Raw genomic sequence first — 22591 nt, 5'->3', positions numbered from 1 at the left:
TCCTTCCCCAAGATTGATCGCTTTCACCTGCTAACTTTCCTCCCGCCCAGCCCTCTCTCCGGGCCCTGGGCCCCGGTGTCACCTAATAATCCTTCCTCTCAGGAATGTTACCTGACTTGGGCCCTGCCTTCCCTCCTCCCTTGGCCGTTTGTCCTTGCGATCGCCGGAATGGGTGCCTGCCCAGGTCCTGTGGTCACGGGGCACCAAGTTCAATTTCTTCGCCGGTATTTCTCTGTCCAGAGAGCCTGTCACTTCACCCTGTTGCTTATCACTTCCAGGGAGTTAGACTGTTAGAGCTTCCCATGATTATGCCCCTCTTGACCTAGGATGGTGATAAACTTCCCTCGTGGGGAGGAAGTTAGACTGCAAGTCCAAGAAGTCTGTGAGTAATGGAGTTGCTTTCCATGCATTGCCCATGGTCACCGTCACCGCAACTCTCTGCCACCCCCTGTGCCCCAAGGCGGCTGGCATCCCCTCTCCTCCCGGTGGAAGAGGAGAGCTTTCCTCAGGTGCCCGTTCCTTCCGAGGAGGCTGAAGGAGTAGTGATGTTCCTGCAATCCTATCCTATTTCATTACCCTTGCTCACACGGAATCATTTTTATTAGTATCTCCAGGGAGCTACGTGTTTGCTTTTTACTGTAAAAGCTTTGAAAATTATGGGAGACTGCCCAAGAGAGGGAAAGGGGCTTGGGTCTTAATCATGATTTGCTAGCTGTAATTCTAGTTATTTATTCTTCTCTTCCAGGTAATCACTCCCCCTACCCCAGTATCTCTTTCTACTAACCAAATGGGTTCTAACTCTTTCCTCTTTCTTTCTCGTTTCTCTTACCCCCAATCCCTTAGCATTTTGACCCAATTCCACACGTGGTTTGTCTTTTTTTTAGGGGGTGGGGGTGGGGGGGAGGTGGGGTTTGGTAAAGTGATAGAGTCAGGAAGAAAATGTTGCTTTGGGACCTGGAGGGTTGAGATGTGGAGAGTACTAAACAGAATTAAAATAGTGACTCATCTCTTCCTGCATATATTCTAGCAAGGCAGGTACTTCTGGACTGCCCTTCCCAGGGACTTACAGGCTGTGGGTAACTCTGGTTTTATCTGGTGAAACATTCCCCCCCTCCAGCCCCCTCCCAGAAATGTAGGGTTAATGGTAGTGATGACCTTCGCCTATGGTAACTAAAGCAGCATTTCTCTGTTTCTTTAGGGAAGGAATTGACCCTCTAGGTCAGTGGTTCTCAACCTTGGCTGCACATTAGAATCACCTTAAAATCCTGATTTCTGGGCCTCATCCCGGACGAGGCCCAGAAATCAGGATTTTAAAAAGATTCCTAGGTGATTCTAATGTGCAGCCAAGGCTGAGAACCACTGCTCTAGGTGAAGGGCTTTCTTTCTGAGCCCATATTCCTTCCGTTTCCGTATCTTTTTGTTTTGATTTTGTTTCCATGGGTACTGTTTGACCTTCCTCACCCAGTTGCAGCCATTCCTGCTGATTTATAGTGACCTCTGTGGCTTGTAAATGTTTTTCAAGCCCTTAATAGAAGTTTATATGTGTTTTTGTTTTATCTAACACTGTGTGTTTCACAAATGTGTGAAATCTACTAAGTGTAAGTGGTGCTGAAAGGTGAGATGCCTGAGGAAACAACTTCTTTTCACCTGTTTTTGGAATGTCCATGAAGTCTGGTATATGCTGAGTGGATTTGGCTCAAAGTTGTTGATATTTGCTTTAGAGAGGGTGGAGTTTGAACCAAGTTCTCTTTTTCTTTCTGAGGTGTTGGTCTTAACCCTTAACTTGCTAAATTTAAAAAACTATGTCACGCCGTAACCGGTCTGGCTCAGTGGATAGAGCGTCGGCCTGCAGACTGAAAGGTCCCATGTACCTTGGTTGCGGGCACATTCCCAGTAGGAGATGTGCAGGAGGCAGCTGATCGATGTTTCTCTCTCATCGATGTTTCTAACTATCTCTCTCCCTTCCTCTCTGTAAAAAAATCAATAAAATATATTTTTAAAAAAAAACTATGTCACACAGGTAGGGAGGAGAATTGCATTTACAGCTAGGGGATTGGAAAGTTTCCAGGAAAGTAGTGCTACTTAACCCCTTTATTGCCAACTATAATATACCTCAAGGCATCTGAATATTCTGTCTTCCTCACTGATCATTTTATGAAAACTCTGGAATAGAGAAACCAGAGGCATTCACTTCTCTTTGTGTCTGTGTATGTACTAGTATGTGGGTGGTGGAGTGGGCGAGATTGCTCCTGTGCTTTTGTTACCCATGGCTTAGTTTTCTTGAACTGAAGGCTGAAATCGAACTCACAACTTTTACCTCCTCCACTTTTTCTAGAGTGTGTATCCTCTGGAACTCCATTAAGAATGTACTTTATAAAACTGCACTGGTTTGTTCTTAGTGTGTCCGAGGGCTATTTGTTTGCATCCGAGGGGTTCCTAATCCCTTTAGCTCCTACATCTCTTTCCAGGCTTATGCAGGTTCTAAGTATAGATCAACTGCTGAGAACACAGAGCTCCTAGGTTGCCCGAGATCTGCTCTTACCCTCTGAGGCATCTTGTGTGGAAAGGAGATGGAGTGTAAGTTGGAAAAGTGGTTGGGCATCTTTAAAAATGTGGTTGTGGGAGATGCTGACGTGTGGCTGAAGCCAGGCTGCCTGGTATTCCCCCTTGGTTCTTCATGAGTCTCTCTTCTCCTGGGCCATGAACATGTCCCTTCTCTAGCAATATTCTAGCTCCTTTCAGAAGCCCTTAAAGGGGAAAAATTCCAAATGAACAGTGTTTTCTGACTTTTCAGCAGTGATGAATGTGGGTGCCAAATAGACTGTTTCTGAAATATGAAAGGGGAGTAAGTATAACCAGGATGTTAGGAGGCTGCGGAGTATTCCTGAATTTTATAGACTCCATGTCTTTTCACATAATCAAGAAATTGATACGTTCTAAGAAAGAATATTGCTTCCTGGTTTAGCTAGGAGCATAACTTTGTAAAAAAATGAATTTCAGTGTGGGGTTAGAGAAAATAGAAGATAATTTTAAAAATCTTGTTTAATTTTGGATTCCTGTGTTGGATTATTACCAGGTTGCAGTTTCATGCCCTTCTAAAAGTAAAGCAATAATGAAAGCATAAGTGTTTGGTTGTAGACCCCTGTCCAAAATGAGAGCAGTCAAAGGTGAAGGATGCCAGGCAGGATTTTAAGCAGATACCAGGAAAGGTAGAGAATATAAAAGAAGTGGAGTTGTTCATGCAGATTTCTGCTTCTCTTCTCTTCAAGGAGATCTTAACTTTAACACAAAAGGTCACAGAATACCAAGGAGTGTACAGAGGGCTTTATACAAGTCATGTGGCTTTTGTGTTTTTTGAAAGATGATAAACACAGGGATTACTTGGTTTAGAAAAAGGGAGGGGAGCCAACAGGAATGTTATTGAGATGCTTGAGATGACAGGATGATACCTTAAATATGTCTGCCCTTCTTTCTGCCTTGTCTTTAAAGACAGCCCAAAGATCCACTTGATAATGTCACTTGTACTTGTCTCAAAGGAAATCCTCCCTCAGGGAATGCCTCAGAATTAAAATCTCTGCCGTGGGAGATTTGGTAAATGTTGGGATATTTCTCTAAAAAGAACTGAAAATGTTATCACCTATAAATTATGTTTATTATAAAAGCTGTGAGAATAGTAATAAGTGAGAAGTGATTTAACTTTGTTGATGGGCACATGGGTCAGAATAGACTCATTTTATTTCCTGTGTGATAGAATTACCTTTTGATATTCCCTGGGGTTCTCAGTGTATTTTATAAATGGATTGCCAAGTTATTGTTGGAGAGTGTTATATTTTCACTGGAATGTATTAGAGGCTTAAAAGATAAGGTTATGCCATATGTGATTTAGAAGAACAGGTTAAAATCATGTTTATTAATAAGAAATAATAGGCATTATATAGGGTTTCTATATGCAGGTGTTTTCTCCCATTTTGTTTCAGTTATCGGAAATCATTCAAGCTACAAAAGTTATCCCCATGTTGAAACATATTTTGTAATACTTAAGTGTTTTTTATTTATTATGTTGAACCTCCTATCCCACTCAATTTTATTTGAAAGCACTAGCAAAAAATTCACCTCTTGCCAACCAGCAAAATGGGTGTTTGCTCCTAGTTAGGGTTAGGTGAGACAAAGCCAGCGCTCTCCCCTTGCCCAACTGCCCGCCCTTCCCTCCCTCTTTGTTTTTATTCCCTCCCTGCTCTATATGGTCAGGTTCGAGTTTCATGAACAACCAGGCTTTTGAGGAATCAGGAACAGTAAAAGCTGTTGATACTAAAATTTTTTAAAATGTCAAAGCTAAAATTGAGAAGTAGAGTATTTTAATCACTATAAACATATTTTACCTTTTACCGTTTTTTCTACCTCTTTTTTTTTTTTTAAACAAAGTTTTTAGAATCAAGGGATTCTTTTTAAGGAAGTAAAAGAATTACTGAAGGAAAAGAGAAATATTGAGACCAGTATTTTAATTAATTGTTACCACCAGTTACAGGATAACTGGGTGAATCATTGTTCTTCCAACTCTGAGATTCTTACTTCCATTCATTGTTAAAGCTTGCTATGAATGGCGGTCTTAAATTTTAGAGTCGGAAGGGACTCTAAACACCCAATCAGAGCAGCAATCCTTCTTACACTTGTAGGTTGGGAACATCAGGGGGCTAAGGGGTGGAAATTGAATAAATGAATGGAGGAAGAGAAGCAGAAATTTTGGATTCTGCATTTCCTTTAGTAAATTTCAGGATCTTGGAATAGCTATAGTAGTAGAAAGGGATTATAGAGAAACAGATATGCTAGAAGCTGTGAAACTGAGAGAGAAAAGATTGAAAAAACTGGCTCTCTATGGGGAAGCATTCTTACATGGAAGATGGGAAATTCCATTCTTGGTGGTGGTTATGAGTGGTCCTTAGGCAGTAGCTACTTTGGCATTTTGTTAGGGTAGCAGATACAGGTAGAGTTCATGATGTTCTGAATTATATTTCTGGATTTCTGATTATGTGACTTATTTCCTGTTTTAGGACTAGTACTGTGTGTAAACATAGGATTTGTAGTTTCTTTTAAGATTTAACATACTTTATGGATCCAACAGAGAGTGATTTATAAACCTTCTTTTATCCTAAAGGTCACAGAAAGCCAAGGAGTATACCTTGATAGTGGGCCTACATCTCAGATATAGCTGCCTTTTGTTGTTGTTGTTAGAACTTTAGGATCAAGTAAAAAAGGTAACCCCCATTTCTTTTTTTTTCTCTTTTAATTTTATTGATTTTTAGAGAGAGGAAGGGGGAGAGGTGTAGAGAGAGAGAGAGAGAGAAACATCGATTTGAGAGAGACACATTGATAGGTTGCCTTCCACACACGTCCCGACCAGGGATCGAACCCATAACCTGGGTATGTGTCCTGACTGGAAATAGAACTCACCACCTTTTGGTGTACAGGATGATGCTCCAACTAACTGAGCCACACTGACCAGGGCTCTCACACTTTATTCAGGGGTCTTCACCTTTTTTGTGTGTGTGCCATAGAACCTTTGCCAGCACCGCCCCCCCCCCTTTTTCTTACAGCTTTATTGATGTATAATTAACATACAATAAGCCACATATATTTAGTGCACAATTTGTGAAACCATTACCACAGTAAAGATAATGAATATATTCAGTACCCTCAAAAGCTTCCTCCTGCCCCTTTGTATCTTTCCTTCCCCCCTTCCCTACACTGATTTACTTTCTGTAACTATAGATTAGTTTGTAATTTTTAGAAGTTTATATAAATGGAATCCTACAATATGAACCTCTTCTTCTGACTTCTTTTAGCATAATATATTGTTATACTTATTAATAGCTCATTCTTTTTATTTATTTCTGAGTAGTATTACATTGTATGGATTTACTATAATTTGTATATTCATCTACCTTTGGTAGGCATTTGGGTTGTTTCCAGCTTTTTTGTTTTGTTTTGTTTTTGCTGTGCACATTCATGTACAAGTTTTTATCTGGACACAGGCCTTCATTTTTCTTTTGTAAATACATAGGAGTAGAATGACTAAGTTATATGGTAGGACTATGTTTAACTTTTTAAAGAAGTTGCCTGTTTTCCAAAATGGTTGTACTGTTTTATATTCTCACAAGCAATATATGAGCTCCAGTTTCTTTCCTACTCTTGGTATGATCAGTCTTAAATTTTAGCCATCCAAGTGGATATACAGTTGGTATCTCAGTGTGGCTTTATGTTGCATTCCCCTGATGATGTTGAGCTGCTTTTCATGTACTTATTTGCTATCTGTATATCTTCCTTGAAGTGTCCAAAATTTTTCCCCATCCTATCCTATCCTATATAATAAAACTCTAATATGCAAATCGACCGAACAGTGGAACGACCAGTCGATATGATGCGCACTGACCACCAGGGGGCAGATGCTCAACGCAGGAACTGCCCCCTGGTGGTCATTGCGCTCCCACAGGGGGAGCGCCACTCAGCCAAAAGCCCCGCTCACGGCTGACAAGCGCTGCGGTGGTGGTGGTGGTGGTGGTGGTAGCCTCTCCTGCCTCTGCTGTAGTCAGACAAATATCCCGAGGGCTTCCGGACTGTGAGAGGGCGTAGACCAGGCTGAGGGACCCACCCTTCCCCACTCCCAGTGCATGAATCTCGTGCACCGGGCCTCTAGTTTAAAATATTTTGTTATAGTAAAAATACCAGTCCTTTGTTATATATAGGTTTTCCAAATATTCTTCCTGTGACTTGCCTTTTCATTTTCTTAAGTGTATTTTAAAGTATCTAATTAAACACAAAAGTGCTTAATTTTGATGAAGTCCAATTTTTTCCCTTTTCATTTTTTCTGTGTCATATTTCAAAAATCTTTGTTGAAATTATGGTCACTATGATTTTCTTTTTTGCTTTTAAGTTTTCTAGATTTAGCTCTTAAATTCTGTGTTCCACGGTGCATATGTGAGTTATATTTCACATATTCCTTTTGGGGTTTAATTTTCACTTGTAGGCAAGAGAGAACATTTCTAACAGTCTTAGGATCGGGGACCTTTGAGATCCCATTTATTCTGGAAACAATTTCATCTTATGTGGTATTAGAAAACTTTTGTTTTTCTTTACTCAGTGTGCTACAGGTTGTATAATGCCTGCCTCCCTATCTATAAATATTAATGAACAGCATTTTTATAGATTGGTTCATTACAGACTAGAAGGACAGGGAGTAATAATAACACTAACAGTAATAATAACAGTTGTTGCATATTACAATAGCCTTAGCACTGTGCTAAAGAGCTTTAGATTTATCACATTAATCTCTAGATCATCCTTATAAAATAGAGCACTGTTATTATTACCATTTTATAGGTAATTAAAATGAAACTCAGTGAGTTCAAGCAACTTGCTTTAGGTCATAAACCTAGGTCCAGCTGATTAAAAAAACAACCTATGTTCTTATTCACCACATTGTACTGACAGTTTACATATGTCCAGTTTTTGCACATGTAGTATAAAAGAGTATTCACTGCTAAGAATTTCTTAGACAGTTTTGATGATCTCTTTAGAGTCCTTTGATAACTGCAGTCCATTAAAACTGGACTTTCTCCCAGTTCAACTGGTAGGAAAAAAATATTGGGTCTAGATGTACAAAGTGCAGTGGCTAAATGCCTAACTGCTTTTTGCATTAGTAATTTAGACTTTGAAACCATTGCAAGAATCTTAGTTAAACCTTTCTTATCATAGATATGAAAAAGTAGCTGTTACAGTGCATGCAAAACCTATCTTTCCCCTGACTCATGAGTTAAGCAGTTGTCTAAACTACTATATTTTGAAAGGTAACCTTATCTTTTGTAAGTTAAACAGCCTGAACAGCATCACCTGCTTTAATATTTATAGATAGGAATTTTAGTTTAAATTGCTGAGAGCAGCAAGTAGTGTTGACAAATAGAGTGGGCGGGGGGAAGCTGTTGCTAGACTCTCTCTATAGGTGTCTTTTCTGTATTTTAGAATTAGCACATAGCATTCCTAAAGTCCTCTTTTTGTGGCCCTGACACTTGCCTGTAAGGATTGCAAATGGCCAACCTCAGAGTCTCTTCTGAGTCTGGAAACTGCAGAAGTTTGTTCTTTAGATCTTGCAGTTATTTGCCTCAGATTAATAATTAACATTACCACAGAGATCCAGTTACCTGGAACTAGGATTTTTCTGTATGACTGGCAAAGAGTAAAGAATAGTTTCTCTTTATCTGAATCTACATGGATCTACCTAGATCCAAAAGGCTCAAGATCAAGAAGTCATGTGGTTGTCTTATTAGGTTCAGCCCTTGCTTTTTAAAAGATTGTAATATCAGCCAGGTTTGTAGAAGAATGGGTGGGGAAAGCTCCAAGGCCATGAGCATAGCCTTTAGCTGTAGAGAAGTGAAGGTATTAAGTGGAAACATTACTGGACTGAGAGTCAGAGGACCTAGGTTTTAGATTAGAATCTTAGATTGCTAGAGGTGAAAAGGATGCTAAAATTACTCAGTTCAAACCCTTTATTTATAGATTAAGAAATGTGGGCCTAGAGAAGTGATCTGTCCAAATTTACAGCGAGACCTAGGACTAGCACCCCTATCTCCCACTCCCACTGCCCTAGGCTTTCCACATACTGTGCTTATCTGACTTTGCTACTATTTGACCATGTGAACTCCGGGCAAGCTACTCCACTTTTCTTGGTCTTTTTCTGTAAAATTAGAGAGTTGTGGGCAGTGCTCTTTAGCTTCATATAGGAGATGAGGGCTATGACCGGTCTTGGAAGGAAATCAAAGGATTGGTAGAGAAGAGGGGAAGGGATTTCATGGGGTGGGGAGCAGTGTGAATAGAGGCTCAGAGGTATGAATGTGTGACTGTAGTAAAGTGAAAAGGCCCAGTTATAGAAGTCAAGAGGATTAGTGGGAGATAAATCATTTAAGAAAGATGAAGCCACTTCGTCGAGATTATTTTAGTCCTGGGAAGGGCTTTTAGGTTCTTTTTCTGTAGAAACCTGCAGAAAGCAGGACTGAAAATTAGCATTTTGTAGCACGTCATGATGAATGTTAATGAAATTTTTGGCCATGTGAATGTGTCATGGTGACAGTTATCCACAACATGAATTGATTAGTGTGTTAAGGTTTCAGCAAATCATTTCTGCTGCCTGGATGGAGTTTAGAGAGCTAAGTTTGTTTAATTTCCAGTCCTTATCAATTTTAATACATCCCTATTTTCAGATTGCCAGAGATTAGATTTTAAAAGATGTGACTCTCTTCAGCTAGCCAAATTATGGGCTCAGGTAGGAAACGCCATTGTGTGAACAATCTGAGCCTATCTTTGGGCCCTTTTGTTTCTTTAAACATTCTCTAGTACAGTATAGTATAGGTTTTGAGTGCATGCTTGTTTGAGGTGTTCTTTAGTCTTTCTTGAATGCAAAATAAGGGTCTATTTTGGAGGGTCTGATTTATCTACCTTGTAAGGTGCTTAAGAACAGTGGTAGTGTTTAGCTCATGTTAGCAATATCCTTTTATGTATTTTAGTTTTAATATTAGTCTTGGGAATTTTGACATTATTTTCAGGGCTCTCTGTTTCTGTGGTCTAATGTAGGAGAGTGGCAGTTTTGAAAACATTAATCCTCTCACCAAGGTAACTATGAGGAAGAGAGAACCACTAATGTAACCATACCCAACCAAAAGAACTCTTTTGAGAAAAAATTATTACTTTTCTGTGGAGATAGTATCTTATAGTTTTGTCTTGTGTTTAATGAAGGAACATGTCTATAAGATTAAAAGTCTCTGCATTAATTTCCACAGTACAGGGCTGCCAACTTTTATCATTATAATTGACAGCAATATTTGACCCAGTGCTCTAGGGTTTGTTAACATACATTTAAGGTGAATGACTGCTAAGTCTCCATATTATATGAACCTATTAGTATCACAGTCTTTCATGGCTACAGAAAGGTTTGCATAGAATATTAAATAAAGAAGACAAGGACGAGTCTTTGCATCCTCAGGATTCATATGGATCTTAACAAAAACTGTTAGTGACAGTAGGAGGGCCCTATTTTGTATGTTGTTGTTTTTTTTTCTTAACCTCATATACAGCTACCCATAGCTATGGAGTTACTTCAATTCCTTCATTTGGCCATAGAAGCAAAATAATTTTGGACTGTTCCAAAATTATTTCATCATGCTTGCATGGGGACTCCAGAGATATTTTTAGTTGTGATAGTTTTTATGAAGCCTTCCCAGGCATAGAGGTTTCTAGTGATTTTATTATTCTTGTATTTTAAAGAGATGGGAGTTGGCCTTAGTTGGCAGCTCTTTGTATCCGCCAGGGCTTGTTCGTTACTTCTAGGCCCATGGGTGACGTCTGTTTCCTGTGATTGAAACCACAAGAAGAAGTGGTGAGAAGCCACTGTAGGATATGCACTATCGGGCAAGCAGCAGGCATTAGGCTGCCCTAAAAAAGAGCAGTTAGTAACTAAGCACAGTGTTTCAGGGCCTTTGAAGAGACTCTGGAAATGATTTGGCCCAGCCTCTTCATCTTAAAATGAGGAGGACATTGAGGCCTAGAGGTACTAAATTGCTCAAGATCGTGTAATTAGGTGAACTAGCTTTTAGACTTCACTAACTATTCATTGTTCTTTCTCACATTGCATTATCACCCCTAAATTTTGTAACTGTGCCCTCCCAGAATGTTTCCTTAAACAAAGTACTGCTGGAAAAAGAGTAAATGCTGGTGGGAATTTTTAAAATTGGAATTTATTGGGGTGACATTGGCTGGTGTGCATTTTGAATATGAGAATTGGATGATGTTGCTTTTAGTTGCTGTACTAATAATTTTTAATCCTTTTTTTGAAAAGATATATGTAGATTTTCAAAATAAGAATATCTAATAATTCCCTATTTCTATTTTCATTTTACTTAGTACTTGAATATCCTAGTCATTATCTTTATGCACATATATTTTATAATATTGCAATTATAGTTTATACACTTTTTGTTTTTAAAATAGTGTATCATAAACGTTTCCTAGCTTTCTAATCTTTAAAAATTGCTACTTTTATTTGAAATGGAAATGTATTTTTATTATAAAAATGATCACATTTTTTCTAAGAAAATATAAATATGTATAAAAATATAGAAAAACAATCCCCTACCTTGTTTTCCAGAGATTATAGTTATTTTTAAATAGAACCAAAGATAAAAATACATGATATATGGAAGTCTCTTTGGAGTCTAAGTACTTTGGCATGCTATTCTGTATATGTTTGTGTTAGACATAGTTCCATATAAGTATGTTTGCTAGAAGTACTAGAAGGAACTTATTTTCTTTCGTTTATATTACTGGTATTGATGGAGGAGTAATGATATTTCATCCATGCTCTCCCACAACTGAAGATTTTCTCAAAATAAAATCTTCTAGATTTGTAAAAGGTCAGAAAATGTTTACTGTGGTTTCATAAGATCAAATCTGGCTTTTTGAGTAGTAATGTAATATTTGGATCAGTTAAGCTATTATCAGTAGGCTGTGACTATTCCTGGGTGTTCAGGAATAATGTGAAGAGAGAAAAAAAAGGTGTAACCATCATTTAGAAATGAAGGGTTTGAGAATGGGATTTAAAACAAGGTGGCCTCCTATTTGGTGCCTGTAGTAGAAACAGTGTCAGTGCAGGAACTTCCTGTCTACCAGACCTTGGGTGTGACAGACGGGTGGTCCACCCTTAAGGAAGAGTAGATGTCTTGCTACTGACATAACAACATGGGAGAAGCCAGTTGCTACAGAGATTGTGAAACAGCATTCCTGAGTCACTGTTTCCAAATGAATGGACAACACCCGTTTTTAAAGGAGCAATCACCATCTTCTCTAAACTCAGGCAGTAAAGAGAGAAGCTTAGTACGAAAGTAAAGAACAAGTAACAGTATTTGGAGCTTGAGAAATATGTTGAAATTTGGAAAAATAGGTTAACATTAGTTACTAGAGTCCCAGTGCACGAAATTTGCGCACTCGGGGGCAGGGGGTCCCTCAGCCCGGCCTGCACCCTCTTGCAGTCCAGGAGCTCTCGTGGGATTTCTGACTGCTATGGAGGCAGGAGAGGCTCCCACCACTGCCACTGTGCCCAGCCGTGATGAGCCAGGCTTCTGGCTGAGCAGCGCTCCCCTTGTGAGAGTGCACTGACCACGAGGGGGCAGCTCCTGCATTGAGCGTCTGCCCCCTGGTGGTCAGTGCACGTCATAGCGACTGGTCATTCCGCCCTTCGGTCGATTTGCATATTACCCTTTTATTATATAGGATTGCTTTCTATATATGTACTCTAAAGTTTCATCAGAACCGTAGAATGTTTGAAAGGAAGAAAGCTTTGCTTACTGTTCTTTCAACAGATGACAGACTATATGTGCACCTCCTTCCTGACTGCAAAGGAGATGGGCATATCTGCCACACTTTTGATACTTGATAGGAAACTAGGACTTCCAGAATCTGAGCACTTTCTCTACTGGCAGCTTGTTTGTCCAACACATGAGTGCTTACATAGTACAAGGGGCTGGCAGTTTGTTTGGATGGACTAGTAGGAAGAATGCAGTGTTCCCAGCCTGGTTTCCACCTGTTCTGCTGAGCTGGAATAGTGAAACCTGAGTGGACTTTCCTTCTTTACTCTAGGCTATCAGCTATCTAGGATGCAGGCTATGCCAGACCCAGGGCTTTAAGATGAGCTAAGCTGGAGGCAAAACATTCCCCCAAGAGGCTTGCCTTCTTAGACTATTTGAGGATTACTGTATTAAAACATATTTTAGACCTTTCAGAGGATTGAATCCTAATATTCAGATAGTTTTCCCCTCATTTGAATTATAGTCAGGAAATGTGGTTTATTGGAAAACAGACTCTCACAAGTAGTTTTAGACAGTTGTGTAGAAAATTGAGTTTGTTGTTTTTAATTTATAAGGAAATTATTTCAAATCTATAAGTAAATTATTGAAACAGGAAATGGATCATAGTTACCTAATGCTCTTTATATGGCATTTCTAACTTGTGCTTGACATGTGTCACTACTTGGAATTTTTCAGGGCTCCCTGGGTAGTATCAGGAAAAAGATACTGCTTCTGGAAGGCAGAGACAGACTGAAAGAACTCTTTAAGAATAGAAGATCTTAGATTCTCCTCTGCTATGTTCCCTTTGTTTTCTCTTGTGTGAATTCTAACCAGTTTAACTCTCCCTTACTGAGTTTAGCTATGGGGATGCTGAGGCCAGGTGGAAATAAATGAATGAACTACTAGAGTCTGACTTATTCCTTTAGCACATTTTCCTTTGTGATCATGGAGAATATGAGTGTGCTATCCCCATTCCTGGGGACTCAGCAGTTTTCTTTCCCTTAAACACACTTAACTTTATAATGTCAAATCAGCTTTATATGACTTAATATTTTAAAAAGCTTAATATAAATTAGCTTTATATTTCCTGTCATTTTGTGCTTCCCTCTTAGACTTCCTTTCCTCCGACATACTCATTTTCTTTTATTTTTTTTAAGTGGCTGCTTCAGTTCTACACAACTCCTGTTTAGGATGTTGACACCAATAAGTAGTGATGTCAGAATCTATTTTGTTTCTCTGAATGGTAGATGAGATATTGACTCATTCTATGTCATTCTTGGGCCATTCCTTGAAAATGGAAGGGAATGTCTCTACATTTGAAGGTATCCATTACTTCCTTCTCTGTAGTTCTAATTGACTTCTTTACTAGTATAAGGCGTGGGAATTGAAGGGAGACTAGCAAGTTTCATCCTCATGTATTATTTGCCTTTTATAAAGCACTTTGCAAAACAAAGTGCTTTATATCCATTTTATTATTTATTCTCTAGTTCTAGTTACACTAGTCCTATGAGATAGCATAGTCCTAAAGATAGGAAGACTAAAACTGTGATAGATAAAAAGAAAAGCTTACCCTGCCTTTACTGTACTTTAGTAGAAATGTGGCATGCTTTGTGGCATAGCTGGAATAGGAATCATTGGAAATTGAATTCAAGTCCATGTTATGACCTTCTGTTGCCTCACTACCCTAAGGGACTGAATGTCAGTCCTGTGATAGAATAAATAAATGAATCAGAGCCAGACCCTGCTCTCTGTTCTGTATGATTCTGAATACAGATACCTTACCTGGTGTTTCTTGGGTAGGTAGATTAGGATTTGAAGGAAAATTGTCATTGGCTGCAGTGACACTTTCCATTTTAACCATACAGAACCTGTATCTTTACTGAGGATTTATTGCTTTTCAAAGGAGGTGGAAGACTCTCTATGTGATATGTGTCCCCTGATTGGCTATTTTCCCCAAGGACAGCTAACAAATATGTCATGTGGGCTGAAAGACCAATCAGGATCCCCTGCTCTCATTCATAGGGAAAGACATTACTCTTGAAGGTTTGGTCTGATAGTTTCCTGAGCTGTCTGTGACAATCATACTGTACTGTCATAAACCTTGACTTGACACTTTTCCTCAGTTTGCTCAATTTGAATGAATGAGTGAATGAATATATACTATGCTTAAGATGATGCTCCTAAACCTACAGTGATGCTAATTTTAAAAATACTTATTAAATGTTTGGCATATCAAATGAACAAGACAGGGTTTTTGCCCCTGAACAACTTACAATATGGTCCACAGAAACAGTTACAATAAATGGTCTGAAGAAGGATCTGATATAAAATACTTAGAGCCTGGCTTGAGTAAGTGCTTTAGTTCTTTTTGCCAAATGATTGACTATGGTTAAGTGTATAATTTATAGATGAGGAATATCTTTTTTCCTGCCTTATTTTTGGAGTGCAATATCAACTAGTTAAGTCATCAGGTGTGTACTTTACAAGTCTTTCTGTAGTAATAACAGTACAGTTGCCTTTACAGAGTGAGATCTCACCATTCCATTTTATGATCTCAAGAGGTGTGTCTGTTTTTTTTTGTTTTGTTTTAAATACTAGTATATCTTTATTGATTTCAGAGAGGAAGGGAGAGGGAAAGAGAGATAGAAACATCAATGATGAGAGAGAATCATTGATTGGCTTCCTCCTTCACATCCCCTACTGGGGATCAAGCCCACAACCCAGACATGTGCCCTTGGCCAGAATTGAACCTGGGACCCTTTAGTCCGCAGGCCGACGCTCTATCCACTGAGCCAAACAGCTAAGGCTGGTTTTGTTGTTTAATAAATGAATAATTAAAGTGACTAGCTCAAAATCATACCTGTAGTTTTTTAGGATGCCAGGAAAAAACACACACACCCAAATAGGACTCATGTTAGTCAGAGTTCTTTTTCTGTTAGAGTTCTAGATAAATTCTAGTTTTTGTCAGTTTGCTTAATGTATTAGTTTCCTCCTGTTATGTGACAAAATCAACAGCTTAAAACAAAACCTACTAATTAGTTTACAGTTCCAATGGTCAGAAGTCCAACATGGACAGGGTGGCTGGGTTTGCAGTATCACAGGGCTAAAATCAAGGTGTCAGCTGACCCAGTTCTCATCTGCAGGCGTTGGGGGAAAATTTGCTTCTAGGCTCATTCAGGTTGTTGGCAGGATGAAATTCCTAGAAGTTATAGGGCTGAGGTCCCTGTTTCTTTGCTGGCTCTGAACTCTTAGAAGCTGCCTGCAATCTTTGACATTTGGTCCCATTCATACTCAAGCTAGAAGTGAGTGGAACACTGCTAACTCATTGTGTCTCTAATTTCTCCCCCCAAATTTCAAGGGTGCATGTGATTGGGTCAGGCCACGTGGATAATTTTCCCTTTCTTAAAAGTCAGTTGTGCCAAATAACTACTCATAAGAGTGATAGCCTATCATATTTCCAGTCCTGATAATTATGCAGGGTGAATACATCAGCCTAGGAATCTTGGGAGACGTCTTAGAATTCTACCTACCACACTAAACGTTTCCCTTACACTGAGTTAGCCCATGGAGCAACTGGGTGGGTGTCAGAAGAGCAAGAGGTAGGAATTGAGTATTCTGAGGCAGTTACTGAATTGCATTGTGATTATCCTATATAATAAAAGCCTAATATGCTAAGTGTCCTGTCGGCCGGTTGGCCATTCAACCAATTAAAGTGTAATATGCTAATAATATTCTAAGGCCGCTTAGCCGCTCGCTATGACATGCATGACCACCAGGGGCCATTCAGTTGACTGGTTGACCAGTGGCTATGATGTGCACTGATTACCAGGGGGCAGATAGTACCAGTCAACCAGTCACTATGACATGCACTGACCACCAGGGGGCAGACGTTCCAATCCGTAGGTTAGCTTGCTGCTGGGGTCTGGCTGATCGGGACTGAGGGAGATGGGCCGGACATGCCTGGGAGCCCTCCCACGGTCCCTCCCTAGCTGGCCAGTCTCCTGCATCCCTCCCCAGCCCCAATCGTGCACTGGTGGGGGTCCCTCAGCCTGGCCTACACCCTCTCACAATCTGGGACCCTTTGGGGGATGTCAGAGAGGCGGTTTCGGCCGATGGCAGAATGACCGGTCACTATGACTTGCACTGACCACCAGGGGGAAGACGCTCAACAAAGGAGCTGCCCCTGGTGGTCAGTACGCTCCCACAGGGGGAGTGCCGCTCAGCCAGAAGCTGGGATCACGGCTGGTGAGCGCAGCAGCGGTGGCGGAGCCTCTCCTGCCTCCATGGCAGCACTAAGGATGCCTGACTGATGGCTTAGGCCTGCTCCCTGTGGGGATTGGGCCTAAGCCGTCAGTTGGACATCCGCTGAGGGCTCTCAGACTGCGAGAGGACACAGGCTAACCACCAGGGGGCAGACGTTCCAATCCGTAGGTTAGCTTGCTGCTGGGGTCTGGCTGATCGAGACTGAGCGAGACGGGCTGGACATGCCTGGGAGCCCTCCCACGGTCCCTCCCTAGCTGGCCAGTCTCCTGCATCCCTCCCCAGCCCCAATCGTGCACTGGTGGGGGTCCCTCAGCCTGGCCTACGCCCTCTCACAATCTGGGACCCTTTGGGGGATGTCAGAGAGGTGGTTTCGGCCGATGGCAGAATGACCGGTCACTATGACTTGCACTGACCACCAGGGGGAAGACGCTCAACAAAGGAGCTGCCCCTGGTGGTCAGTACGCTCCCACAGGGGGAGTGCCGCTCAGCCAGAAGCTGGGATCACGGCTGGTGAGCGCAGCAGCGGTGGCGGAGCCTCTCCTGCCTCCATGGCAGCACTAAGGATGCCTGACTGATGGCTTAGGCCTGCCTGTGGGGATGAGCGGGCCTAAGCCAGCAGGTGGACATCCTCCGAGGGGTCCCAGACTGCGAGAGGGCATAGGCTGGGCTGAGGGATCCCCCCTCCCCCCGAGAGCACGAATTTCGTGCACTGGGCCTTTAGTAGGTATTATAAGGCAAGGGGATCTGTGGCCTCCCAGAATCATCAGAGTAGGGGCCAGGTGGCATTCCTTCATGGTGTTCTCTTGATATTTACTTAGTCAAGAGCTCAAATATAGTTGTAGTCCTGTATAAGTTAGCCTGAACATAACCTTAGAAACTGCTGAGATATAGGCTTATAGTTGTAGGTTTCTGTTACCCATGTGCTAGTCACATGTCTTGTGGGATTGTTGTCCATGATTAACTGTTCTTGTGGTAGGAGTTAGAAACACTTTTTGCTATGTAATATGTACTCTGTTCAGAATAATGATTAATTATATTCTCTTATTAGATCCTTTCTAACCTCTTTGCTGCTAAGGATACTATCTAATTACCTTTGTTTGGTTACATAAATATCTTGTGCCGAGAGATCATACTTAATTGTCTGATAATTCTGTGCCCTTTTTTTTTGACTGGAGGGAAAAGTTAAAGATTCAGGGAATTGGGTAGAGATGAATCAGTCCCTTGTATGAATTTTCTTACATCCTTGGGTTTATAATAGGTCTAATTCTGTTACTTGGCAAACATAGGGAACCTCTGTTCAAAAGACTGTTTAGTCCCATTGGCCCACTTTTTAATATATTTTTATTGATTTCAGAGAGGGAGAGGGAGAGAGAGATAGAAACATCAATGATGAGAGAGAATCATTGATTGGCTACCTCCTGCAGGCCCCTAAGGCTGACTCTCTATCCACTGAACCAACTTTTTAAAAGTTGAAGTATTAATAGATACACCATCATCACCACTGCAATAAATCCAGTTATGGAAAGGAAGTTTTATAGTTCATTTGCATTTAATATAATTGATCAGAATGTGTTAAAACTCATTAAGTCATTTACTTTAATTAGTTTGGCCTCATATGGCATACCTTAGGATCTTTTGACTTTTTAATTTTTATTTTCTTAAAGAAACCAAACTGTAAAGTATCTAGGAGGTTTCTTATTTCCTGAAGATTGGTAAGCAAAAGATTTATCTTGCCACATATTACATTAGGATGTGGTGACTGAATCAGAGCCTTGAATTACTCTGGAAGTCAAGTTAAGAATACAGCTTTTTATTTTTATGTTGATTGATGGTCTTATTGCAGAGCATACCCAGCCAAGTGTATTTATTTTTGATGCTGTTACTTTTGATGCAATATACCTTTGAGTAATTTGATAAAATATGATTTGGTAATACTAAGAATCTTTTGGAGAAGATGAAGCTCATTTTATTAAACTCAATTTTGTTAAGCTCCTTTCTTGTACCAGCTAATGATATTTAGAAATTTATTTACCCATTAATTCTGTTGAATAAAAAATTCCTGTGGAATAAATGTTGTCCTACCCCTTCTATCAATATTTGTTTGCATATAAATGAAAGATTATTATAAAAATTGAGTAAATAAGCAAAAAATCCAGACTTTATGTAAATGACTAGAGGCCCGATGCACGAAGATTCGTGCAAGACTGGGCCTTCTTTCCCTTGGCTGCCGGCACCGCCTTCGCTCCAGCCAGAGCCGCCTTTCCGCCTTCCCACACTGACCAGAGGCCCAGAGCGGCTGGGGCGGTGCGGAACGCCTGCGTCATCAGCGCCTGCGCATGCAAATTACCTCGCCATCTTTGTTGGGTTAATTTGCATACTCACTCCTGATTGGCTGGTGGGCATTGTGAAGGTACGGTCAATTTGCATCTTTGTCTTTTATTAGTGTAGACAATATTGGCACTATTAGATGGAGGTGCCCAGTTGAAGATAAACTGAATACTGTCTTGGAGTCATAGTCCGACTTTAGATTTTCTGAGTATTTAAAAGGGTCCCTTCTGAGGATATCAGTGGGCCATATGGTTTGGACAATCCAAGAATCTGGATCAGGTTCAGAAGGTATTGTCAGTTTAAAAAGCCAGAACAAAAGTGATTGATGGGGGTGACAGTCTTTGAGGGTCTGGCTCAGTCTCATGGTTCCATTTTAATTGTGTTCCTTGGCACAGAGTAGTCATCTGGAATCTTTGTCCTAAGGATTTCCTTTTCTTCTTTCATGTGTTAGATCTCCTATTTCCTGTATTTCAAGTCTTCTACTTTCTTGGGTTGATCCCTCATTTTGGTGGATCATATACTACAATAGCTTCCTGAAAGTTTAACTGTCTAAAAATGTCTATTCTGAATTCACATTTGACTGATAGTTTGGTCGGGTATATAGAATTCTAGGTTGGAAATTATTTTTCTTCAGATTTTAAAGGCCTTGTTCCATTGCCATCTAGCTTTTGGTTTATTGTAAAAAAATTCAAAACTTGCCTGATTCCTTTGTATATGATCACTTTTCCTCTCTGTCGAATCTTGTAAATTTTCTTTGTATTCCAAGTGTTTTGAAATGTCACCATGATATGCTTGTGTGTGATCTATTTTTGTCCTTTGTGTTAGACACTCATCCTTCAGTGCTGGGAACTATTCTTGAATTATTTCTTGATAATTTGCTCTGTTTTTTCCTATTAATTTGGATATTGTACCTCCCAAACTGATCTAATTTTTTTTATCTTTTCTCTCATTTTTCCATCTTTTTGCTCTACTTTTTAAGGAGATTCCTCAATTCTTTCTTCCTATCCTCTATGGAGCTTCCTCTTGAGTTTCTGTTCTCATATTTTCATCTTTTAATGCAGTGGTTCTCAACCTTCCTAATGCCACAACCCTTTAATACAATTCCTCATGTTGTGGTGACCCCCAACCATGAAATTATTTTCGTTGCTACTTCATAACTGTAATTTTGCTACTGTTATGAATCGTAATGTAAATATCTGATATGCAGGATGTATTTTCATTGTTACAAATTGAACATAATGAAAGCATAGTGATTAATCACAAAATCAATATGTAATTATATATGTGTTTTCCTATGGTCTTAGGCGACCCCTGTGAAAGAGTCGTTCGACTCCCAAAGGGTCGCGACCCACAGGTTGAGAACCTCTGTTAAGGGTTTTTTTTCCTCTGAATGTTTCTTTTTAAAATGGTATTGTGTTGTCTCTTGTGGATATTAATGCTTTTTAAAATTTTTTCTTCTCTTTGCATAGTATTTATATAAGTTGTTTTTTTTCTCTTTTCCCACATATATTGGTAGTTTTCCTCAAATGTCTGATAATCCTGAGTTTTGTCTGCTAATATTTTAAAATGAGGGACTAAAGAACTGATTGGAAGGTCTGGATGGCTAGGGCTGTTGTCTGTGTACTTTACTGTAAGACAACCTGGGCCAATAGAATATAAAGTGAGTCACATATGTAATTATATATTTTCTAGTAGCCACAGAAAAAGGCAAAAAGAAAAAGTGAAAAGAAACATGTGAGATTAATTTTAATATCATTTGTTTAATTCAGTATATGTAAAATATTACTTCAATATGTAGGAAATATATAAATTACTGAGATTTTTTGTTTTGTTATTCCTCACCCTAGGATATTTTTCCCTTGATTTTTAGAGAGAGTGGGAGGGAGGGAGGGGAGAAGAGAGGGAGAGAGGGAGGGAATGATGGAGGGAGGGAGGGAGAGAGAGAAACATTAATGTGAGACACATCGATTGGTTGCCTCCTGCATGCGCCCAGACCGGACCAGGGATCAAACCTCCAACCCAGGTACCTGCTCTTGATCAGGAATCAAACCCGCAACCCTTCCGTGCATGATACCTGACTCTCTAACTACTTAGCAACACCAGCCAGGGCTATTGAGATATTTTACATTCTGTGTTTTATATTAAGTTACTGAATTCCAGTGTTTATTTTACATTTATAGCACATCTCAATTTGGATGCTCAATTTTCATAAAAAATACTTGATGGGCCTGACCAGTGTGGCTCAGTGGTTGAGCGTTTACCTATGAACCTGGAGGTCATGGTTTGATTCCTGGTTAGGGCACATGCCTTGGTTGCAGGCTCCAGGATGGGGTGTGCAGGAGGCAGCTAATCAATGATTCTATCTCATCATTGATGTTTCTATCTCTTCCTTCTCCTTCCTCTCTGAAATCAATTAAAAAAAAATACTTGATGTGTATTTAGATTTCATAAAATTTACAAGTGAAGAGTCACATACCAAGGGTGTTTTGAATATACTTAAATTTAACATTAACTTATTAGTTTTTAAATTTAAATTTTGTTAAAATTAAATAAAATTAAAAATTCCTTCCTCAGTCACAGTAGCCACATTAGAAGTGCTCAGTAGTTACATGTGGCTAGTGGCTACCATTTTGGGCCACAGAGCTCTACGGTGACCTACTTAAACTATGTCAGTAGCTTTAGGTCATTTTTCAATTCCCCAGAGAAGACTCTTCCAACCCTCTGCCTTAACAGTAAGGGCTGGCTGCTGGGGGTTTGAGAAACTAGAAGGGGGATAGTGCTGGGTGTCTTAGTATATAGTATGCATAGATTAACTTATTATTATTATTTTTTAATATAGGATCCCTAGCCACAACTATGCCTGACATCCACCAATCTAGAGACCCTCTGTTTTAACCTCTTCTAAGAATAAACTTCCAGACTTCTGCTGAAGTAAGAGAGGATAGTCTCCCAATATCTACAGATCTGCTTCTTAAACAGCACTCAACCAATCTTATTTTTAACCTCCTGTCCCCCCTCCACCCCATATTTCTGTAGTTATCTGGTGCCACTAATTCACAAGCCTTTTGTGGTTTCTTAAGTATACTTTGGATTGGTTATTGGCTTTTCCTACTTCTGGTTAGGACTCATGTTTTTTTGTTTTGTTTTTAATTCTCACCTGAGGATATACGTATTGATTTTTAGAGAGAGAGGGAAGGGAAAGAGAGAAAAACATCAGTGTAAGAGAGAAACATCAATCAGTTGCCTCCCATATGCACCGCAACTGGGGATTGAACCCACAACCTAGGTATGTTCCCTGACCAAGAATCGAACCTGCAACCTTTCGGTGTATGGGGTGATGCTTCAACTAATCGAGCCACTCAGCCAGGGCAGGACTCGGCTTTCTTAGGTGTATTGGGTTTACCATTAGTCCTTCCATTTATTCCCCTGCTTCAAAATTTGGTTGCATTTGGTCTTTTCTTATTCTTCCCAACCTTGTAGCCTCCTTTCTTCCATCATTGTTTTCTTTCTAAAAAGTTCTTTTCTATAGATTTAGAAGAGTTTCAAGAAGGGGAAAAATTAAATGTTTTGATTCAGTGTACCATCTTTTACCTGGAAGTTTCTTTTTATTATTATTA

At 39.9% G+C, this 22591-nt stretch overlaps 1 protein-coding gene across 1 annotated transcript in view; it reads left to right on the top strand.

Annotated features, from left to right (window-relative positions):
* Window positions 1-13672: 13672 nt before the first annotated feature.
* DIAPH1 (diaphanous-related formin 1) overlaps window positions 13673-22591 on the top strand; it is a 69382-nt gene continuing 60463 nt past the window's right edge. The window contains exon 1 of the mRNA XM_005881077.2: window positions 13673-13705. Within this exon, the coding sequence (XP_005881139.2) occupies window positions 13688-13705 (18 nt within the window). The 5' untranslated portion in view covers window positions 13673-13687. The remainder of the gene's footprint in view (window positions 13706-22591) is intronic.

The sequence above is a fragment of the Myotis brandtii genome, unplaced genomic scaffold, assembly GCF_000412655.1.
Source record: "Myotis brandtii unplaced genomic scaffold, ASM41265v1 scaffold668, whole genome shotgun sequence".
NCBI classification, from domain to species: domain Eukaryota; kingdom Metazoa; phylum Chordata; class Mammalia; order Chiroptera; family Vespertilionidae; genus Myotis; species Myotis brandtii.
The sequence above is the reverse complement of the archived record's forward strand: the minus strand, read 5'-3'. Positions and strand labels throughout refer to the sequence as shown.